This window comes from Nothobranchius furzeri, chromosome 17, assembly GCF_043380555.1.
Source record: "Nothobranchius furzeri strain GRZ-AD chromosome 17, NfurGRZ-RIMD1, whole genome shotgun sequence".
In the NCBI taxonomy this organism is placed as follows: Eukaryota; Metazoa; Chordata; class Actinopteri; order Cyprinodontiformes; family Nothobranchiidae; genus Nothobranchius; species Nothobranchius furzeri.
In genome coordinates, this window is record NC_091757.1 from 34,707,890 (window position 1) to 34,726,490 (window position 18,601).

The 18,601-nt window shown below is 43.4% G+C and overlaps 2 protein-coding genes across 5 annotated transcripts in view; one reads left to right on the top strand and one right to left on the bottom strand.

The window, feature by feature from the left end:
* The window catches only part of hydin (HYDIN axonemal central pair apparatus protein), a 113,732-nt gene extending 108,466 nt beyond the window's left edge, over nucleotides 1–5,266 (top strand). For both annotated transcript variants that reach the window (XM_070546530.1, XM_070546531.1), the window contains exons 72-82: nucleotides 923–1,150; nucleotides 1,233–1,393; nucleotides 1,927–2,021; nucleotides 2,177–2,396; nucleotides 2,531–2,731; nucleotides 2,808–2,934; nucleotides 3,012–3,177; nucleotides 3,833–3,980; nucleotides 4,105–4,312; nucleotides 4,396–4,617; nucleotides 5,125–5,266. In XM_070546530.1, the coding sequence (XP_070402631.1) occupies nucleotides 923–1,150; nucleotides 1,233–1,393; nucleotides 1,927–2,021; nucleotides 2,177–2,396; nucleotides 2,531–2,731; nucleotides 2,808–2,934; nucleotides 3,012–3,177; nucleotides 3,833–3,980; nucleotides 4,105–4,312; nucleotides 4,396–4,617; nucleotides 5,125–5,190 (1,842 nt within the window). In that variant the 3' untranslated portion in view covers nucleotides 5,191–5,266. The remainder of the gene's footprint in view (nucleotides 1–922; nucleotides 1,151–1,232; nucleotides 1,394–1,926; nucleotides 2,022–2,176; nucleotides 2,397–2,530; nucleotides 2,732–2,807; nucleotides 2,935–3,011; nucleotides 3,178–3,832; nucleotides 3,981–4,104; nucleotides 4,313–4,395; nucleotides 4,618–5,124) is intronic.
* A 621-nt stretch (nucleotides 5,267–5,887) lies between these two features.
* On the bottom strand, nucleotides 5,888–18,103 carry ulk1a (unc-51 like autophagy activating kinase 1a). 3 transcript variants are annotated; one of them, XM_015942321.3, is made up of 27 exons: nucleotides 17,683–18,103; nucleotides 17,517–17,609; nucleotides 17,399–17,440; nucleotides 15,734–15,766; nucleotides 15,607–15,643; nucleotides 14,605–14,778; nucleotides 13,734–13,807; nucleotides 13,559–13,660; nucleotides 12,859–12,917; nucleotides 11,701–11,783; nucleotides 11,567–11,617; nucleotides 11,402–11,490; nucleotides 11,160–11,316; nucleotides 10,631–10,691; nucleotides 10,453–10,542; nucleotides 10,233–10,358; nucleotides 10,011–10,150; nucleotides 9,616–9,716; nucleotides 9,366–9,484; nucleotides 9,157–9,269; nucleotides 8,821–8,946; nucleotides 8,550–8,704; nucleotides 8,266–8,441; nucleotides 8,060–8,178; nucleotides 7,109–7,266; nucleotides 6,887–7,022; nucleotides 5,888–6,797 (listed from the first exon to the last, which is right to left on the bottom strand). In XM_015942321.3, the coding sequence occupies exons 1-27, from the start codon at nucleotides 17,770–17,772 to the stop codon at nucleotides 6,754–6,756; spliced, it is 2,748 nt and encodes a 915-aa protein (XP_015797807.3). In that variant the 5' UTR covers nucleotides 17,773–18,103; the 3' UTR covers nucleotides 5,888–6,753. The 3 variants fall into 3 exon arrangements, with proteins under 3 accessions (XP_015797807.3, XP_015797806.3, XP_015797805.3); XM_015942320.3 differs by having other exon boundaries at nucleotides 9,366–9,481; nucleotides 11,160–11,319; XM_015942319.3 differs by having other exon boundaries at nucleotides 11,160–11,319.
* Between the last annotated feature and the right edge of the window lie 498 nt (nucleotides 18,104–18,601).

Below are 18,601 nucleotides of genomic sequence, written 5' to 3' on the forward strand. Positions count from 1 at the left end.
TTTAAATTTTAAATTTTACTTTTTTTTATGATTATGTGGCACACTTGACTTCCATATATAACTCTTTGGCATCTGCCTCTTTTTACGGCTTTTTTTTACATTGTTGCTACGGCTGTCACGTTTGCGGTGTTTTTACCATCATTTCTACATCCATCACGTCCCAGAGAAGGTTAAACCAACATCAAACCCAACGTTTGGAGCTTGTAAACTCCACACACCTCTCGTGCAGCACCAGCTGTCTGATGCTGCAGCAGCATCAATCTTCCCAGCTGGATGAGTGAATTTCTTCATCAGAGTCAATATTCTGCTTCATAATCAGAGTCAGTCTTGACCAGACAAAGTGATCAGTCAACAAAGACCGTTTTATCTTATATTTGCACTCTTCATGCTGCACGCATCTCCTCCTCTCCCCGACTGGGAGCCTCTAGGCGGGAGGCGATTTTCAAACTCTAAAAACTCCCAAACTTTGCTCAGCCTGAAGGTTCCACATCTCCACTATCTTCTAGTGTAAAGTAGTAACTTCATGAGGGATCATATTTATAGAAGAGACTTGTTAAAGTCAGCAATGAGGCTTTGGCGCTTATAACGAGTAAGTCCCAACACTGACAATGTACTGAAACTAGAACCAACATGCATAAACAGACAGATCGGTCCCACCTACTTACACTGTTGGTCTTTTTTAAATACGCAGTAATCGTTGCTTGTCTTTTTCACTTCATCCTGCATCCTAGCAGCAACCACTTTGGCACCTCTGGAGTCTGTGTTTGTTTACGTCATGCTGCGTTCGGTGTAATTGGAAAAAGGAGCTTCAAGCGCTTAACCTCCGATTTTGTTTTCTTTCTGGCCTTAGTTGGGGGGGACGGATATCTGCGCGCCTACCTAGAATAACTTTTATCAGTTGTAAAAGATGCACTTGTTGCAGGTCGGGCACATCCATGCTGGTTGCTCTAAGGAAGTGATCGTCAGCTTCAGGTCGAGTCAGCCAGTGACACTGATCAACCAGCCAATGAGGTGTAAGATCTGTCTGGTGGAGTTGCAGCAGCCGACCCAGCAGATGGCTGACTGGGACGACCAACAGAGAATAGTCCTGTATGAGAGCACTTCTTCACTTTCAGCTTCAGAATCATCTGAACAGCCTGTGGTGACTAAGGTACACGTGGTGCTGCTCTGGTATCGTCTCATGCCTGATGCTCTCCGTCCAGACGTCTTCACTCGTGTGTGTTTTCTTGAAGGTGACGAAGACTGTTCCTCAGCCTGCCTGTTCAGTGGTTGAAGGTTCTGAGGGGGAGTTGAATTTGTGCATCAGTGCAGTTTGTGACTTTATGAAGTTCAGCTGCAACACTGACAGCATCCACTTCAAGGACACTGGGATTTTCCAAACCAGGATCCATCAGTAAGTCACTGTGCCAGGGATGCGCACACTTCCTTCGAGGTCAAAACACTATTTATGTTGCATTTGGAGTTTACACACTTTTATTTCACTAGGGAAACTTCCCACCACAAGTCATGTTAGCTGTTCTGTCTTTAATCTGTTAAAAAGTCTTATTTGGTCACTCCATAGATAACCAAACTGACTTCACTTTTTATTTGTATTTTCTTGTATATATATTGTTATTTGATATGTTTTAACTACAAACAGGAAATTAATCATACATGATTACTTTTCTAGAGAAATTTTACTACATGAAATAAAAATAAAATGTTAACATTTATCCTCATAACATTCCAGTTAGGAGATTAGGATTTTCTCCAGTGAGCGCGCTTTGAAGCTTTAACCCTTTAACCCTTTAAAGTGTTTTTATTTCCTTTTCTTGTTTCTTCAGATGAAAACAAGACTGTTAGTTGTTTATTATGATAGTTTTTTTTTATATAAAACACGTTTCCAAGGCTCTGTTAAATGAAACATTTGTATGTTTTCACATAAAGATTGCAGATGATGAATGTGGGGGATGTGAAAGTGGAATTCTCCTGGAATGTTTACATGGATCCAGGCACCAATTTCATAAATCGTGATCAAAAAGGTACTGTAGAAAAAAAATATCATCTTATTCAACTTGTATTGAATTTCCTCTAAAATGACTTGTAACCAAGTTGGTAATTGTATCAAATCCAGTTGTACTGGTTGATGAGAAAGTTCTGATGGTGTGTGAACGTGAGGATATGTGGTCGCCAACAGGTGAGACCTCCACGTCTCGATCCAGCAGCAGGTCATCAGTGTCAGGTCGTCCTTCCAGCGCCCTCGGCAGCATCATGTCTCTCCTGATGAGAAATCCCGAGGAGCTTCCGTTCAGCGTGGAACCGGCTTTTGGAACCATAGATCCTGGTGCAACTCAGAGCTTTCACATTCGCTTTTCACCAGTGGAGGTGGCTCAGTTTCAGGGCAAGCTGCTCTGCAGGTACTGAACCATGACATTCAAACGAACGTAAGATGTGAAAAGTGCTGTTATAAACACACAAAATGCTGTTCTGGTTCCCGTTTGCACACCCAGCACTAGATTCTGTTTATTTAATGTTTACAAATTTCTTGCAGCATTCCCAACTTGCAGGACGGGGATCAGGCTCCCTGTATTCCGGTGTTGGGCCGCAGCTTGCTGCCCCACTGCCACTTCGACTTTGAGGACTCAGATTACATCAGTAACAACCGCCGGCGTCCCGAGTTCAGGCGCCCTGTGGACCCAAACAGTCGAGTTCTGGAGTTTGAAGCCGTCGGCCTCTTTCAAACAACCACACGGTGAAAGAAGGAAGGGAAAGTTTTACCTGCATCCATTCGCAGCTCTAAAGATTTGTGTTCTTGCATGACTTTGCAGATGTTTTAATGTGGTGAACCCAACCAGTAAGGCTTACTCGTTCAGATGGAGGTGTGAGGACACAGATGCTACTCGTTTCCGTTGTCTCACGTCTTCTGGCTCCATCCAGCCTGGGACGTCATTGGAAGTAAGACAAGAAGTACATAATATTAAATCATCTGGCTCACAGGTCCTTGAGTGTTATTGCTCTCCATGTGTCTCCAGATGAGATTTAAATACTCGGCAAACCAAAAGGACACGGTGGAATCGTTCTGGAGCTTTGTGGTAGAAACCCTGTCGCTGTCTGTTCCTTTCCTGTTAGTGGGCACCGCCAGAGAACCACACGTCTATCTCAGCAGAGTTCATGTTGATTTTGGAGAACTAACTGTTGGTAAGTGTTATAGTCATGGTGAAAAACACACTATCTCATCTCTAAAAGACCTAATAAATAATGGTTTTTTTTCCTGTCATATTGTCATGAACTTTAACCTTTGCCCTGCTAGCTGAGGCCTGTTGGGTCTGAGATGGAGCTCTTTGGTATATTTTGTTTCCCTGAGTGTTACGCTCCTTGACCTCTGACCTCAGGGTTGGACTCCACAGGACTTTCACTCCTGCGATGACTGACAGCTGCTTTAAGTGCTTCCCCCTCATCATTAATCTTTCTCTGTGTAGAATGAAGGAGTTCAAGGTGTATGAAATTGCCCTGTGACCCTTCCCAGATTGATCACCGTTGATGTCTTTCCTCATTGGCATTGTGTGAACACACACCTGTATGCTCCGGAGCAGCAAACTAACAGTGCTGATAATGATTAGTTCGTTCGTGTGAGACTGCTGGAGAACTGGTGATGACCAGAGGATGTATATTTATTATTTTCTCTACATGTGTAAAAGCTTAGAAACAAGGGAGGGTTCTCTTACTGACTTTAATATTATTATTTAATCCACCTGCAGGTGAGTTCAGCTTTCGCTGTTGTCTGAAGTCAAAGCGTCTCCTGGGAAAATGTGAATGAATGAGCAAATCTGTCTTTGTGTGTGTGTGTGTGTAGGTTGTAAATTTCAGCAAACAGTGGATCTTGTGAATGAAGAAAAAGAACCTGCTCATTTCTCAGTCCTGCAGTCGTCTCTGTCCTCTGAAGACCAACAGTCCTGTGTCATTTTGAAGCCCATGGACGGAGAGGTGGCTTCTGAAAGCAGGTCAGTAACTCAGTTGCTTCATATTAATGTAAATACAAGTTTACTATTTACTTTCCAGGTTTCTGCATGTTTGTTGTAAAGCATTAGTTTCATCCATTAGTTTGTTGTGACCTCTTTGCTGTAGGTTGCCTTTGCTGGTGTTCTTCACCCCCACCTCAAAGAGACCTGTGAACTTCAAACTGGTCCTGAAAGTAAAGAGGAAGTCGGAGCCGCTCACACTGACTGTTAAGGCCAACTGTTTCTCAGAAAACACTTCAGTTCTAGTTGAGACCCAAGACGGTGCCCTGAGGGAGGTCACCCCCACCCAACGAGACACACTAGACTTTGGGAAGGTCAGCATATCGTCAAAGACCACAAACACCCCCATAACCAAAATCTGTTACCACTGAACCTGTTGGTGTTCTATCGCCCACAGGTGGGGATTTCAGAGCAGTCCTCCTTTAACATCCTGGTGTTCAATCCTTCAAAATTCACCCTGGAAGTGACCTTTGAATTAAGCGGTCCCAGAGACCAACTCCAACACCTAGAGGCTAAACATTCAACTGCTACTATCAAGGCTGGGGCGCAGCTCCACACGTCTCTGTCCTTTAGTCCTCAGAGCGTGTGCAGGCTTCAGGGTGTCACGTTAACCATGAAGGTTAGAAGCTCTTAAACATCTGGTTGCATTTTAAAGAATTTACTGGTTTTATTAGTTTAAGAGGAACTAAATCAGAAGAACAGAACTGCTGCAAGGTTTTCAGGACAACATCCACGTGTGTCACTGGAATGACAGAATATGCTATTTTAATGTACCGGCAGTTTACTCTAAAGTCTAGTTGAAAACACTCCAGTTCAATAATCTAAATATATCAGTTAGTTTGAGTCAGTTAAAATTATAATCCAAGATTAAAATCTAGGATTACAGAGTAAGGAAGACATTTTGGATTAAAAGGTTTTTTTTTATCAGTTATTTGACGTATTAGAGGTAACTTTTAAACACAAAACACACACACAGTAAAACTTGACCGGAGTTGACCACTAGAACCACAAATTGAGAAATATTTAAATCAATATATGAAGGATTCGTCTGTTGTTTGAATCGGTTATTAAATGGCTGAACAAATATTATCTATGAATTAATTCTTAGTTTCTCCCTCTTCCTCAGGTAAAGCTCGGACCAACATTCACCTTTGTTATTAAAGGCAGCGCGGAAAAGGCCCGCCAGCACTGAAGAAAAAAGTTCTTTGGGTTTTCTTGATTTTATTTAGTTCATCGGTTCTGCATTAATAAAATAATTTTAACCAACAGCACATTTCTCTTTCCTTCAACCAATGAACTCTCATCAAACCAAAGTATTTTATTTAAGTTTGACTACTTTAAAAAGTCAAATTGACTTAGCGTGATTTTTATAAAATATATTTTTTTACAGTCTAAATAATTTCATTATGTTTACTGTACAATATTTAACTGTAATACCAACTTGTTTTTAATTCTAGAATTACAAGGGTATTATGTCACCCTAATGCAAGTGGTTTATTATGTAAATAAGGGTTTCACTGTGTTTTATTTACAGAAAGAGCTTCTAAATAAGTATTGTAGTTTTAAAGGGACATTAAGCAGATTTGCTCGCTTTTAGCACCCCCTAGTGTGAACACCTGGATGATGGCCACGCTCCTCCAGTGGTCCTTATTCATCTTTGTGGAAAACACTTTAGCACTCTAGCTTCCCTACTCTCATTAAACCAACAACACAACTGATAATGGAATTGTTTACTTCTGAAAACCATTTAATACAAGCTGCTAATTATTGAAACGGATGCCCAGAAAGTAGAAAAGTCTAAACACCTACTAAATAATCAGAAGGTTGTATTTAGTGTTCGTAAAGGCCTCGCTGCAGAGTCAACAGTTTTCTAAGGACAACAAAAAAACAACTCTTAAATGGAATTTATTGCTGACACACAAAATAACAACTCAGTTTTCCACATTTGACAAGCAGCCCTGAAAATAAAAAAGGTACCTGGATAAAATCTAACAAGTTAAAAGTTTAACATTTATTTAAAATATCTAATAAATAACCTATCAGGCACAAATACATAAACAAAAGCTGACGCTTGTCCAAACAAATCACACTAACAATTTCAAACTGATGTGCACACAAAGAAATGTCCTGGGATACGCAGCACCTGCCCAACGACTGCATCAGTACCTGAGGGATTGTCAGATTTGTCACTAGCAAACTAATCTCACCCAGAGTTTTAACAACTAACTGCCCTACGGCTTACAGCACGTCTGTGTGACGTTTAGACTGGCAGTAGTACAGAAACTACTCTGAGGGATTTAAAAGCATCCTTTCACTTTACATTCACGTCTTTTCTATGGTACAAAATATGCAAAAATAGGCACAGCTTTACTAGTAATGCTACAAACTGGTAATGTTTGGTCATTCCGTTCAAAATATTCAATAACAATCATCAACACAAAGGCTTTAAACAGAGGAACCAACCCCATCTTTGGTTCAAGTAGAGCAAACTCCTTATTAATAGTTCAGATCATTCAAGAACAAAGTAAAGGTGCACACTAACAAAAACAGCCCATAATAAAACTAAAGCTGAGAACAATTTTACCTGAACAAATAATTCCAAAAATCACAACCTGAACTGTGCTCAGCAACATCAAACCGGACCTTCCAGATTGGGCTGAGGGATAACCGCGGATGCTCTTGTGGTTGTTTCTCCCAAAGTGCTTTGATGTGGCTGGATTCAGGAACGGGAATATCGCTCCAGCTGCAGACGCCGTTATGTCTGCAGAGCAGAGAGCCGTCGCTCAAGACGCTTCTTACCTGAGAACATTTTAAAAAGTAGAAACAACATTTATCAGAGATTTACTTCAGGTTTTCTAACTGCTGTTGTTTATAGAGTCTATAATTACATTTTTCTATGATGTCGATGTCTTTTTGCTCAGTGAGGATTCGTGATAGACCCTCCATGAGCAGAAGGGCTTTGTTGTAGCGCTGCATCGTGGCTGCACCATAGTGGAACATCTCATCTAGAGCAGCTGACTGCACCTGAATGCGTTACGTGTTTAAAAGGCAGAGATGAGGACAGAACGATTCGATCTGAGACAAGCATGGACACTGTGACATGAACTCACCATATACACAGTATGGCTGTAGATGAGCTTCTCTGCTGTGAGCCCGCTGAAGCGGTCCATGAGCCTCTGCTTGTCAAGCAGGAAGGTCTGTAGCCGATCATTCAGGGTCCGGCAAAAAGTCACACAGTTCTTGTACATTCTGTTCAGCTTCCTGATCACTGGAAAAAGTTAAAAACATACACATTTTCTTTAAATATCTTACCTATAAGCTATCACAGAGAACAGCCCATCCATTAAAGACCGGCTCGTTATGAAAACAGCACCTTTTTTTACCTGCTTTAAAGCAACACTAGGCTATTGCTTTGAAACTGGTTTCAGTGGTTCTTGAGCAAGAAATTTGACCAACTTCCCATTAGACAGCCCTCTGTAGCCCTCTGCTGACCAGAAACTACACAACACCTTTGTGGCTCAGGTAGAAACACTAGTGGGGGTCTCTAGCTACTTTGCTGCAAAAGCTGTTTACAACGTAAAGAGCTGAAACCAGAGTGAACATCAGAGTGGCCTACACTCGTTTGTTGGAGCTGAAGGGGGAAACAAAACCAAGGACTGATGGTGACCTGGCTTTGTTGCTACCGGACTTCTATGTAATAGTATTTGTCCAACAGTGTGGATATTTTAATATCATGGCTTTTTTAGTATTAATTGGCTTGCGTTAACGTTAGCTGCTTGTTAGCGCTAGCTACAGCTGACTGTGGCAGGTTTGTTTACAACAGTTGTGATTCCACTTTCATCCAGTAGGAGGGAGAAGCAGGAAACCCATTTAGTGTTGCTTTAACTGAGACTAAACAGCTCTTGGCTCATCCATTAATGATAGAACTCATGTATAAAGTCAAACAGCACCCCACCTTTAAGTATGAACACCTACAATTCCATGAGAATGTGGAGAAACAATCATCAATCAAACTGAACTTCTAAAAAGGTAACTGTGTCACTTTGAAAACACAAATTTACCTTGTTTGACTGTAGCGGAGGGCAGCAGCTGGCCCTGTTTTATATTTTCTTGAGCAGCGTACAGTGCAGATGACAGAAACTCCTCAGCTTTCATGTACAACACCAGCTGCTCTGCATAACTGGAGCACACGAGAAAACAAAGCTACTGCAAGGAAGATCTGTGCGATAAGAAGCTACTGCACATGCAGAAAGAACAATGGTCTCACCTCCACTCTCTGCTCAGAAGGCTGATCTGGTCCGTCACAAAGCTCTGCTCTAAGAAGGAGATATCAGGGCTGCTGACTGCACCCAGACCAGGGTCTTTTGAGGAAGCCAACTCCATAACGCAGGTGACAAAAGCCAAGGTGAAACGCAAGTTGCTCAGTGTGTCTGTGTGAGCTTGCTGCATAAAGAGAACATCAAAGTCTATGATGGTTAAATAAGATTTAAATGTATTTGTTTGTTCTTCGCCAACTACAGAGCAGAGCTCTCCCTCTGCGTTTGTCTTTACCTCCATCAGAGTATCTTCAGGAAGTGCAGGAGGGTGAAAAACCAGACTGTAGTGTGAACCAGCATCCATGACCTCCGTCTCACTATTCCTACGGCTTCCTCGCTGGAAGGGGCGGCTGCTGAGTAGCCAGGCTGAGTTAACGAAGCTGGGAGAGCCTGGGTTTTAGGCAAAAGGCACATTCAGCTTAACCGTGAGGAGCTGACAGAGCAGTGAAGACGGTTGATGAGGATTTATTTACAGACCTACTGCAACACGAGCTAAAATAACCTACCCGAGTACATCTTTGACACCACGTCTTCAGGAAGGGTGTTTCCGTTGGAGGGAGAACCCGCGGTAAAGAGCACAGCAGGCGGGCTCTCGGAGAGCTGAAAGACTTTGTGACATCCAGAAGGTGGAGCTGTGGAGCCAAACAAAGGAATAAGTAGCTGTACCTGACTAATGTGTGTGTAAATGTGGTGTTCTGCTGTCATTTCATAAGGATTAAATCTCACGTCGTTTTAGTCAATTTGCCAATTTCTCCAACACAAAAGCTGAATTTGGATTTTGGACGTATTTTGGTGACAGATTAGGAGACAGCAAACGATGAAGTGTTTATTTTACTCTGTACCTGTATCCATGCTTCTGTCACTGCTGAAACTCCCGTCGGGTTCTTCTTCAAACAGGTTTGCTTCAAAGGCCGCTTTCAGCAGCATGTCAGACAGTCTGCCGGCGCTGAGGGATCTGAATGTTTAAAACAGCCACACACACATCGTAACTATCATGTAGTCCTCAAAGTACACCCAGGTTTACTAAAATATATCCAGTAACCGCGCTGACCTTTTGAAAGGGCCTTTCTTATTGGCGGATGTACTGTTGAGGTTGGTCTGTGAAGCAGGAGCTTGTTCCAGGGACTGCAGGTTTAGGAAGGTCCTGCTTCGGTTCGGCTTTCTAGGCTGCTACAAATGAAATGTTCCTCACGGTTAAAGACCTTTCTGCAGTGGTATGTGAGCTGTGTTTGTGAAGAGTGTAAAGAAAGATGTGCAGGAGAAATCTGAAGAGTTTAGGAGATCCATAGATGGAGGCTGACCCTGTGGCTGGAGGGGACCTGAGAGTCAGGAGAGCCCAGGGGAAGCCCGGTTCTTGTGCTGAGCGGGAGCGTCTGCTCTGACGTCTTTGGAGTCAGACCAGCTAAAACAGAATCATTACATAATTAAGTCATCTGGCTGATTTCCCCTGACAACAGATAAGTGATAAGTGCGAAATCAGATTAGTTTTATAACAAAACAACTTATTAAACCCACTTAATGACATGACTGTACAGGTTTTATCAGTTACCACCCAACCTTTGTGAATAAGGTCTGGCTGCTGCAGCCTCATGAGTAAACATCTGAAAGTCATGTACAGAGTCAGCTTGCCTCTTCATGTCTGCACATTTCTAATCCCACACTAGAAACATTAAACAAGAGGCCAGCTGGTTGCTACCTTGTGGGGAAGCTAGCTGAAGTTGGCCTCCTCCTTCCTCCAGTGTTGGGAAGCTAGAGGTAACAGCTGGACTTGGAGCTGAACACCCTCTACACTCCACAACGGCTGCAGCGCTGCAGTCAGCACAGCACAGCCCCGCCCTGAGAGACAGAAGACATCATCAAACACGGACAGATGGGAACAGACAATAAGACGATGTCTCTCTGAGGTGTTTGAACATGCCTAGTGGAGCCATGAGAACCCACGGGCTGCAGGTTCTGTTCCAGACGTTGGTAGTTGTGGATCTGAGTTGGAACGGGAATGGGTACGGATGGGGTGCAGCAACGGCCGTTTAATGTGGGAGGGTGGCTGCAGGGTTGGTGGGTGAGGACGTCAGGAGGGATTTAGCTGATGGGTAGGATGTGTACAAAAACAACCCAACATCTCTAAAATGTATTTATACCTAACAGGGTTGGGAGGAGAGTGTAGCGGGGCTGGAGGTGGTGGTGTCCTTCCTGCAGCTCCAGAGCCTCTCCTGGTCAGAGTGGAGCTCCTGAACAAACACATTTATGGCCCAATGAGGAAATGATGTCTTCTGACAGTAATAATCTGTGACAGTTGAACAGGAAGTGATGACTGACCCTCTACTCATCAAATAACTGTCGGTAGGTGACCCATCCCCCAGCTGGCATGAGTACTCGCCTATGAAACATGGCAGGGTTAGACCTTTTTATTAATGTTGCCTGTGAAGAAATATCTATGCAGTTAAGTAACCCAGATATCCTCAATACGGTGTCCACTTTGGGACATTTGTAGGGCTCGAGAAGACATCATCACACAAGAAATGAACAAAAGGGCATCAGGTATCGATAAAGAAGTCATCAGATTCCAGACCAGCCCTCTCTAAAACAACAAACACAAAGGGTGAACTGAATATTTACAACCTGCTGCTTCTTCTGAAAGCCACCTTTTCATCCCCTTACTCATGTTTCCCCGATGCTTTTCCATCTGTCAGCTTCTCAACACCTGATGCCCTTTCCCTGGCGACGGTTTTCTAATAGCTGATGTCTGGTGGCTTGTTTTCTGAATTCTGACACATTTTGTCTAAAGTCTGATATCAGAAGTCTGAAGATGTCTTCCCGTCTCCAGAGAGAAGCTCAGAAATCTTACAGGAGAACTGATCAGACACCATGACGTAATCTTCTGTATAAGATGTCTGATTTATAGCGTCTTGATTGGCTGCTTCCTTCTCCAAGAGGCTATCAGCGTCCTGTGCAGGCGAGCCTGGTGCGTTAGGCTGAAGTTGGTTCATCTCTTCTTCTAGATGCTGCTAAATGAAAAAGAAAATCCCAGTTCACCAAAAGAAATCCGACTAAATGTTTTGTGTTTCACAGAGAGATTTAGTCTCATACATGAGGTGAAGCTGGCTGAGACGCGGAGGAGCTGCTGGAGGAACTAGCTGAGCCTGAGATGGGGTAGGAGAACACCATAGAAGGAGAACCTGTGGAGAAAAAGCAATCAGAAAGACTGCCAGGTGCCTGGGTCAGGAGCTGAATCGTCTCCTGAGCTGTACGCACATTTCTTTGCTGGTGAGTTTGTCTCCAGGAAAGGATGGTGGAAGAACTCTTCTGTAAATAGAAGGATTCACACAAAACACAAATACGTCACATTTAAATAACGTCATTATGAAAACCAGCAGACGGAAGTTTACCGAAGCTCATGCGCTCTCTGTGGTTTCTCTGTAGCAGCCCGAGAAGCAGGTGTCTTAAATGAGCAGAAGTTTCCTTTGGGATGCTGCGGGAGAACAATGACCTCCTTCATTAATGCAAATCTGAATTCTGGGGTTTTAATATTATTTAATTATTTGATAAAAAACAGCATTATAAACACAGTGCTTCATCGTTTATAACCCATGTGTGACAGAGAAGCCTGAGAGTTTAGAAAACGCTGCTCAAGTGTGCAAACACATAAAAATAACTCTGATTTCATTCCTTTTAAAAATATGCTGATTTTAAATGTAATTTGGGTTTTTAGGCAGAAGCTCAGTCAGCCAGAGCGCGTTTACGTCGCTGCTAACCTACGTGGATCATGTGGAAAAAGATAGCTGCCCACCCAGGCCCCCAGCTGGCACCTTGGTTAAATATAGAGCTGGATGGAAACAAGCAGTGCCTCCTCCCACAGAAACACAGCCTATCTTATCGTACAGCTGCATCACACCGAGAGATAAGCATGACTGGGAGCCATAAATCAGCCAGAACAAAGGAGAGAAAAACAAACCATAAACCCCCTTAAAGGTTCTCATGCTCTGAACATCAGAGGCTTCGTTTTCTGTTTACGTTTCCTGATGGCGTTTCACCACACTTCAGCACACTGGGATAATAAATCTGTGGGAAGCGGAAACGTGTCTGTGTGAGTGAGGCGGATGGAGAATGATCGAGATCTGATGGGTCGCATCAGGTGTCTGCATCACTTTCCTCCACATCAGGACTATTTTTAGAGTTGGCGTGCGACTATTTACCGACTTCTAATTTTATCCACAGCAGCATGTGTCTGCAGCCTCACAGGTTCAGAACCTCTGCAGCAAAATCACAAATGTCAGTCAGTAACGAGCAAATGGAGGGCAGCCATGATGGACTTTCTGGTACTGCCTGTGTGTGTGTGTGTGTGTGTGTGTGTGTGTGTGTGTGTGTGTGTCCGTGTGTTCGTGTGTTCGTGTGTGTGTGTTCGTGTGTGTGTGTTCGTGTGTGTGTGTGTGTGTGTGTGTGTGTGTGTGTGTGTGTGTGTGTGTGTGTGTGTGTGTGTGTGTGTGTGTGTGTGTGTGTGTGCGAGAGAGAGAGACACACACACACACACACAGAGGCGTACTAACCTGGGTAACAGGGTCATGTTGCTTTCATAGAAGAAACGAAGCTCCTGTGGGGTGCTGGCCTAAAAACACAAACACAAACACAAACACACATTTTGCATCGTTTTTAAACACGTCCAGACGTGAATAATATTTAGGCACTAGCCCTTTACAAAGAGGTTTTCTCATAGATACGTGGTGACGATCCCACAGGGACGGTGTGATGCTCTTCAGCAGCTCCATAAATACCAGCAGCAGAACAAACAACTTCATCATCCTTCAGACAAAAAGCAACTAAAACGGGTTTTTTTTTCTAATAATGAAGTGTTTCCAAACTAACAGAAGGATAAAAGTGCAACATAAGATTAAACTCTGTGTGTTTGAGTGAAATCAAAAGCAGCCACGTGAGCGGCTGCAGGTTGTGAAACACTGTTTACTCTGGTTCAGAGAAAGAGGCCGGTGGGCATTTCCTCATGCCCTGCTACGTAAACAAGGCTCATTCCTCACAAGCAGAAGGCTCCAGAAGAGCCTCGTTCTGTGAACAGGTGGCTCTGATGGGTGTGTGGTGGATCGTGTTGTTGTTCTGGGCTTCAGGAACGCACAGATTCAGTTTCCCTTTCCAAGAAACTAAACAAAGCTCATTTCTGTTTATCTAAAATGAAATGTCTCTATTCGTGTAGCTAAACGTCTGAGTAAGGTTTTGTTGTATGTGTGTCTCGCTCACATGAAAAGGGGCTTTCCCAGTCAGACACTGGTACACAATGGTACCGATGCTCCACAGATCAGCCTTGCTGTCGTAGCTCTGGGACATGATGACCTCCGGAGCCTGTGATCAAACAAACAAAGCTTCTAGCCGACACACACAGTGACATTATAAGCTGCAACCTCAGCAGACCTACCATGTACATAGGAGAGCCACACAGCGTGGCAGCCATGGTGTTCATCTGGAGGTGGCGTGCGAACCCAAAGTCAGCTGCAGATTTAGTGACATGGATCAGTTCCATCCAACAGAAGCATTTTTTATTCCCAGGGTATATTTTCAGAAAGACAAATTGAAACTAGGGATGTCCCGTTCCGATATCGAACCAAAAACACTATCTGATTCTATCGGACTGCATCAAAAATCTCCGATATTAGCAGCACGTTCCACTTTAAATTCCATTCCAGCAATTCTATCCATCAGCGCCCAGATCCAGCATGCAAAGTCCACGTGATCAGAACAGTGGGTGCTAGCAAATCAGCAAGGAACAATGTCGCCCATGTGGCTGTATTTTTCATTAAAGTCAGAAAAAGACAGTTTGGCTCAGTGCAGCACTTGTCATGCACAAGTTCCCCGTGGTGGAACAGAACCGGGGAAGGGTAATACGTCCAACCTCATCGTGCATTTGAAGCAGGATCACAAGACATTGCACGAGGAGTTTCACAGTGTGTGAAATCCACACTTTAGATGCTCAACTTGTAGCAGTTGGTCAGTGAACAATATTGTGTTTTTTCCCTAATGTCCCTAACCTCAGCTGTTCACATTTATGCAACCAAAGGTTAATAAATAATTGGTCAGTTTTTTTATACTTACTGTTGATGGCTTTTGTTTTCTGTTTGAGTAATACCACTTGATCAAGCCTTTTATACATTCCACATTGAGAAATAGGTAAAAGTGTGTATGATTTGTGCTGATACCATATCAGATTGATATCGGTCAGTACAACAATATCGGTATCGTATCGGAAGTGGAAAAAGTTGCATCGGGACATCCGTAACTGAAACAATTACCGATCTTGATGCTGGTGTTGGTGGAGCTGGACCTGCGCCCCTCTGAGTGGCACAGCAGAATGTTCTGGGGTTTGAGGTCTCGATGGAGGATGCCTTTGCTCTGCAGGACCTTCATGGCCTGAGCAATCTGCTGCAGGAACACACGGATGGTGTCCTCACTCAGGGTGCCCTTGGCTGTCAGAGAAACAAATGGGGGGCAAAATAACCATAACCAATAGATGACTCACAAAAACAGATTTAATTAGTCTGAATCGGAGTTAACCTGACATTTCAGGAGCCCCCGTATTTTTCCATCAGAGCACATGGATAGGTGAGTGACAGATGGGTGAGGCTATGTCCCTCACCCTCGCCAAAGTGAACGAGTCTGGTGCTGCAAACAGCTAAATGTGGTGCCTTAAGGCTTCAAGGGTCACTTTATATAAATTAGACCCCTAATATACAAACCGGCCGGCAAACAAAGCCAGACAACATCAACTTGAGAACCATCTTATTGTAAAAAGGTGGTCTGATATTTGAGCAACGAGATATTTTCTACTGAGAAAAGCTTCTGAGAATATAATGAAATGCTGCCTGAGAAAACAGATGCTGATATACCAACGTTCACACTATTTAAGCAGGGAAATCCCAGAAAATAAACCAATCAAAGAGCTGGTTGGGAGATTTTATTTTATCTGGGTTAAGTCCTTTGGAGAATTAAAGAGTATTTACCCATAAAACTTGTCCAACCCTAAAACCTAATTTATGTAGACCCAAGCCTAAATCTTATTACTGCTTCCCAAAACAAGCGTGCACACACACACACACACAAAAACAACAGTAAACTGCCAAAAAGGGGAATAAACACTGATACTGACCCCCTAATGTTCCAAACACTGAAACGTGTGTGTGTGTGTGTGTGTGTGTGTGTGTGTGTGTGTGTGTGTGTGTGTGTGTGTGTGTGCGCGTGCGTGTGTGTGTGTGTGTGTGTGTGTGTGTGTGTGGCATGGTTTGCAGCAAACCTACAGTGAAGATGATCTGCCAGATCACCCCCGTTGCAGTACTGAAAAGATAGAAGAGGCGGGTCTTAACCGAGATTTTCACATGGTAATGCAGTTTGCTCTTAGAGGTGATTTGCATTTCTACAACTCACCTCCATTATGAGATACACACACCCTCCCATCTCCTGTGGAAAACAATCACATAAAACACTATTAGCGGTGCTGATGGAGGGGTAAACACGTTTTTTTAAGGGAAATGAACTAAACAACCCGTCAGTGTCTCAGCAGCTGCACTGATGATTACACAACCACTAACAACACCTCAAGCCGAGGATTGAGTCAGCTTGTTGAAATCCTCAACCAGCTAGCGCTGAACTCGGGGGGGGGGGTAGGCCTGAAACCAGATCCAGGCGGGGCCTGTGCTCGGCTCCCTGAATCATTCAGGACCCATTCCAAATCCAGCACTCCTCTTTATTGCCGTTAAAAATAACCAGGAGGCAGTGAGGTGACATGGAGTGACGTAAAAGGGTGAGAAGTTTAACGTGCCGGTCCCACCTGATGGAAAAAGACTTGCCTAATCGAGTTAAAGAGTTGTTTTGGAGCGGCGCATGAAGGCGTTTTTACCAGAGATGTGGCCTTGAGCCATGTGTCTGATGACTTTAGACGGGGTGAAATACACAAACTTTAACAGCATGCAGACACGAAGCACTCACCAAGTCACCTCTTCAAGTGTTCACAGCATTAAAGATAAAACATGGCTGTGAAGCTTCATCTTTTCCCAGCAGATCATGACATAAGTTAAATGATAAACTCTTAACAAAACTCTAATTTCATGATGAAGGAATCGGCCAATATACGGAGTGATTAGGCTGATTGATGAAAGGCTAATTTAAAACTCAGAAATCTACATTTTAAGTGGGTGGATCCTTTCTCCTTTCCTGGTCATATTTTTATGCAAGTGTCCTATTAACCATAGCACTTTGAGATAAATCGGAATGACTCAACGTCAGCATCAGCATGTCTGAGCTGTACACATTTCAGTTCAGTTCTGTTTGCTGCTTGTTCTGTCACATAAATACAGAAGCCTTCATAACTTCTGGATATTATTTTATTTTTGCTCTGTATTAAATTACAAATTTAGTGGGGGAAAAAATCCCATAGTTGCACCAAAATCCCAAAAGGTGACTGGAATCAGCCAGTTCTCTGTGTGATCGGCTTAATCTGGAACCCAAACAGGGAGGCGTTACCTTCCTGAATCTGGTTTCAACAAACACTTGACCTGAATCAGTAATGGCAGGCCAGAGCTGTAGAAGAACCACAGATCAGAATCGGGCCTCAAATCTGGTTTAATTTGGCTCTGGACTTCCATGACTTAACTTTAGACCCGACTGGAAAACGTGAGACTTGTAAAACAAGAACTTGGTCCTACCTCTGGTGTTTTCTTGAGCAAGTGCCAAAAACCACCGTATGACTATTGTGGTTCAATAACACAATAAAGACTATGAAAAGAGAAAAGTGGTGCAGCTTTGTCATTGGCCCCATGTGCTGATACCCGAGACTGAGCCTTATAAGCCATTGTTTAACCTGGGGCACCCTCCCATCTGTCAGGCCTGATGAGGATCTGCTCAGGCGGGTCTCTCTGGCAGGTGTCAGCAGACAGCAGGTCACTGGAAGAGCAGACCAGCAGTGCAAACACAACCGAGCAGATGGCTGATGTCATTGGATATGGTTAAGATAAAGGGTCAGGAAGCATGAGGCAGCCACTACAGTCATCATCTGGCAGAAAACTCTACAGTATAACACACATCTGGACTTACCTGGTAGTCCAGTAGTCTCACAATATTCTCATGTTTGAGCTCCTGCAGGAAGGTGCGAAACACATTCTGTTAGAGGTGATTACTGACAGGAAGGTTTGGAAATAAAAATTAAAATTACCTTTAATATCTTAATCTCTTTTCCAAGCAAAGACTGGGATTTGGCTAGGTTTTTCTTGTTGATACACTTGATAGCGACTTCCCAGTCTCGTCTCTTGAATAAATAGAAGAGAGGGATGTAAACAAACAAACACGTAACAAAAAAGCTGCTCGAGCGTCAAAGTTACCTCTTTGTGTCTGCCTTTGAACACAACAGCAAAGGCTCCGTGACCTATTAGGTCTTTCCTGTTGAACTCAAACTTGCCAACAGACTCCATGGTGAGTTAAAAAATAAATATAAACGTTAGAGTAAAGTGGGAGAAAAGTGGCGAGAGGCTAACACGCACTCCACGACACCGAGAAGTCCCATTTCACAGGAGTGCACCGGGCATGGCCCCGTGTAAACAAACACCACGATAACAGCACGGTGCGTAGAAAACTCAGCGGCTAAACAACAGGAACGGTCCGCTGTCAGTCCCAGCCCCGCTACACAAGCGTCCTACAGCGCTGCTGCGGCGGGTTGCTTTTTAAACACTGAGCTCAGACATTGTTGTTGTCACCTTCCTATCTGCTGGAGTCTCGTCTCCAGGTGCGCATGCGCAGAAACAAAGCCAGATTTTTGGTGGTGGTGCCTTCAAGCTCAGCTCGTAAATTCAATTTAAAGCTGTGACTTATTTTAAAATAATTTCTTTAGTAAGAAAACTTTACTAGATGAATGGATATTTTAAGACCAAGCAACAGGATTTTATTAGGACTAAATCAGCTGATTTAGTTACAATTTCCTTGGATGGTTAATACAACTTTATGTTGTTGCCAGATTCCCAGCTGGTTGAAACGTGTCGAAAAAATGTTCAATACTTCTTCTAGCTCAAAAAATGGTTTCAACCAAAGGTTTCTAATATCTTAAGCCACAAAAAAGCAAGCTTAGAAAAGGTGGATGTTATCTTATTTTGCGGATATTCATATTATTAATAGAGCTCAGCAACCTCACCACACCTACTCGGCAGCCATCTACAAAACAATCATAACATAGTGTCATAACAGATGTGTCCGAATCCACGGGTAGGATGCTTATGAGTACGGGTTATTATCATCTAGGTAATTAAT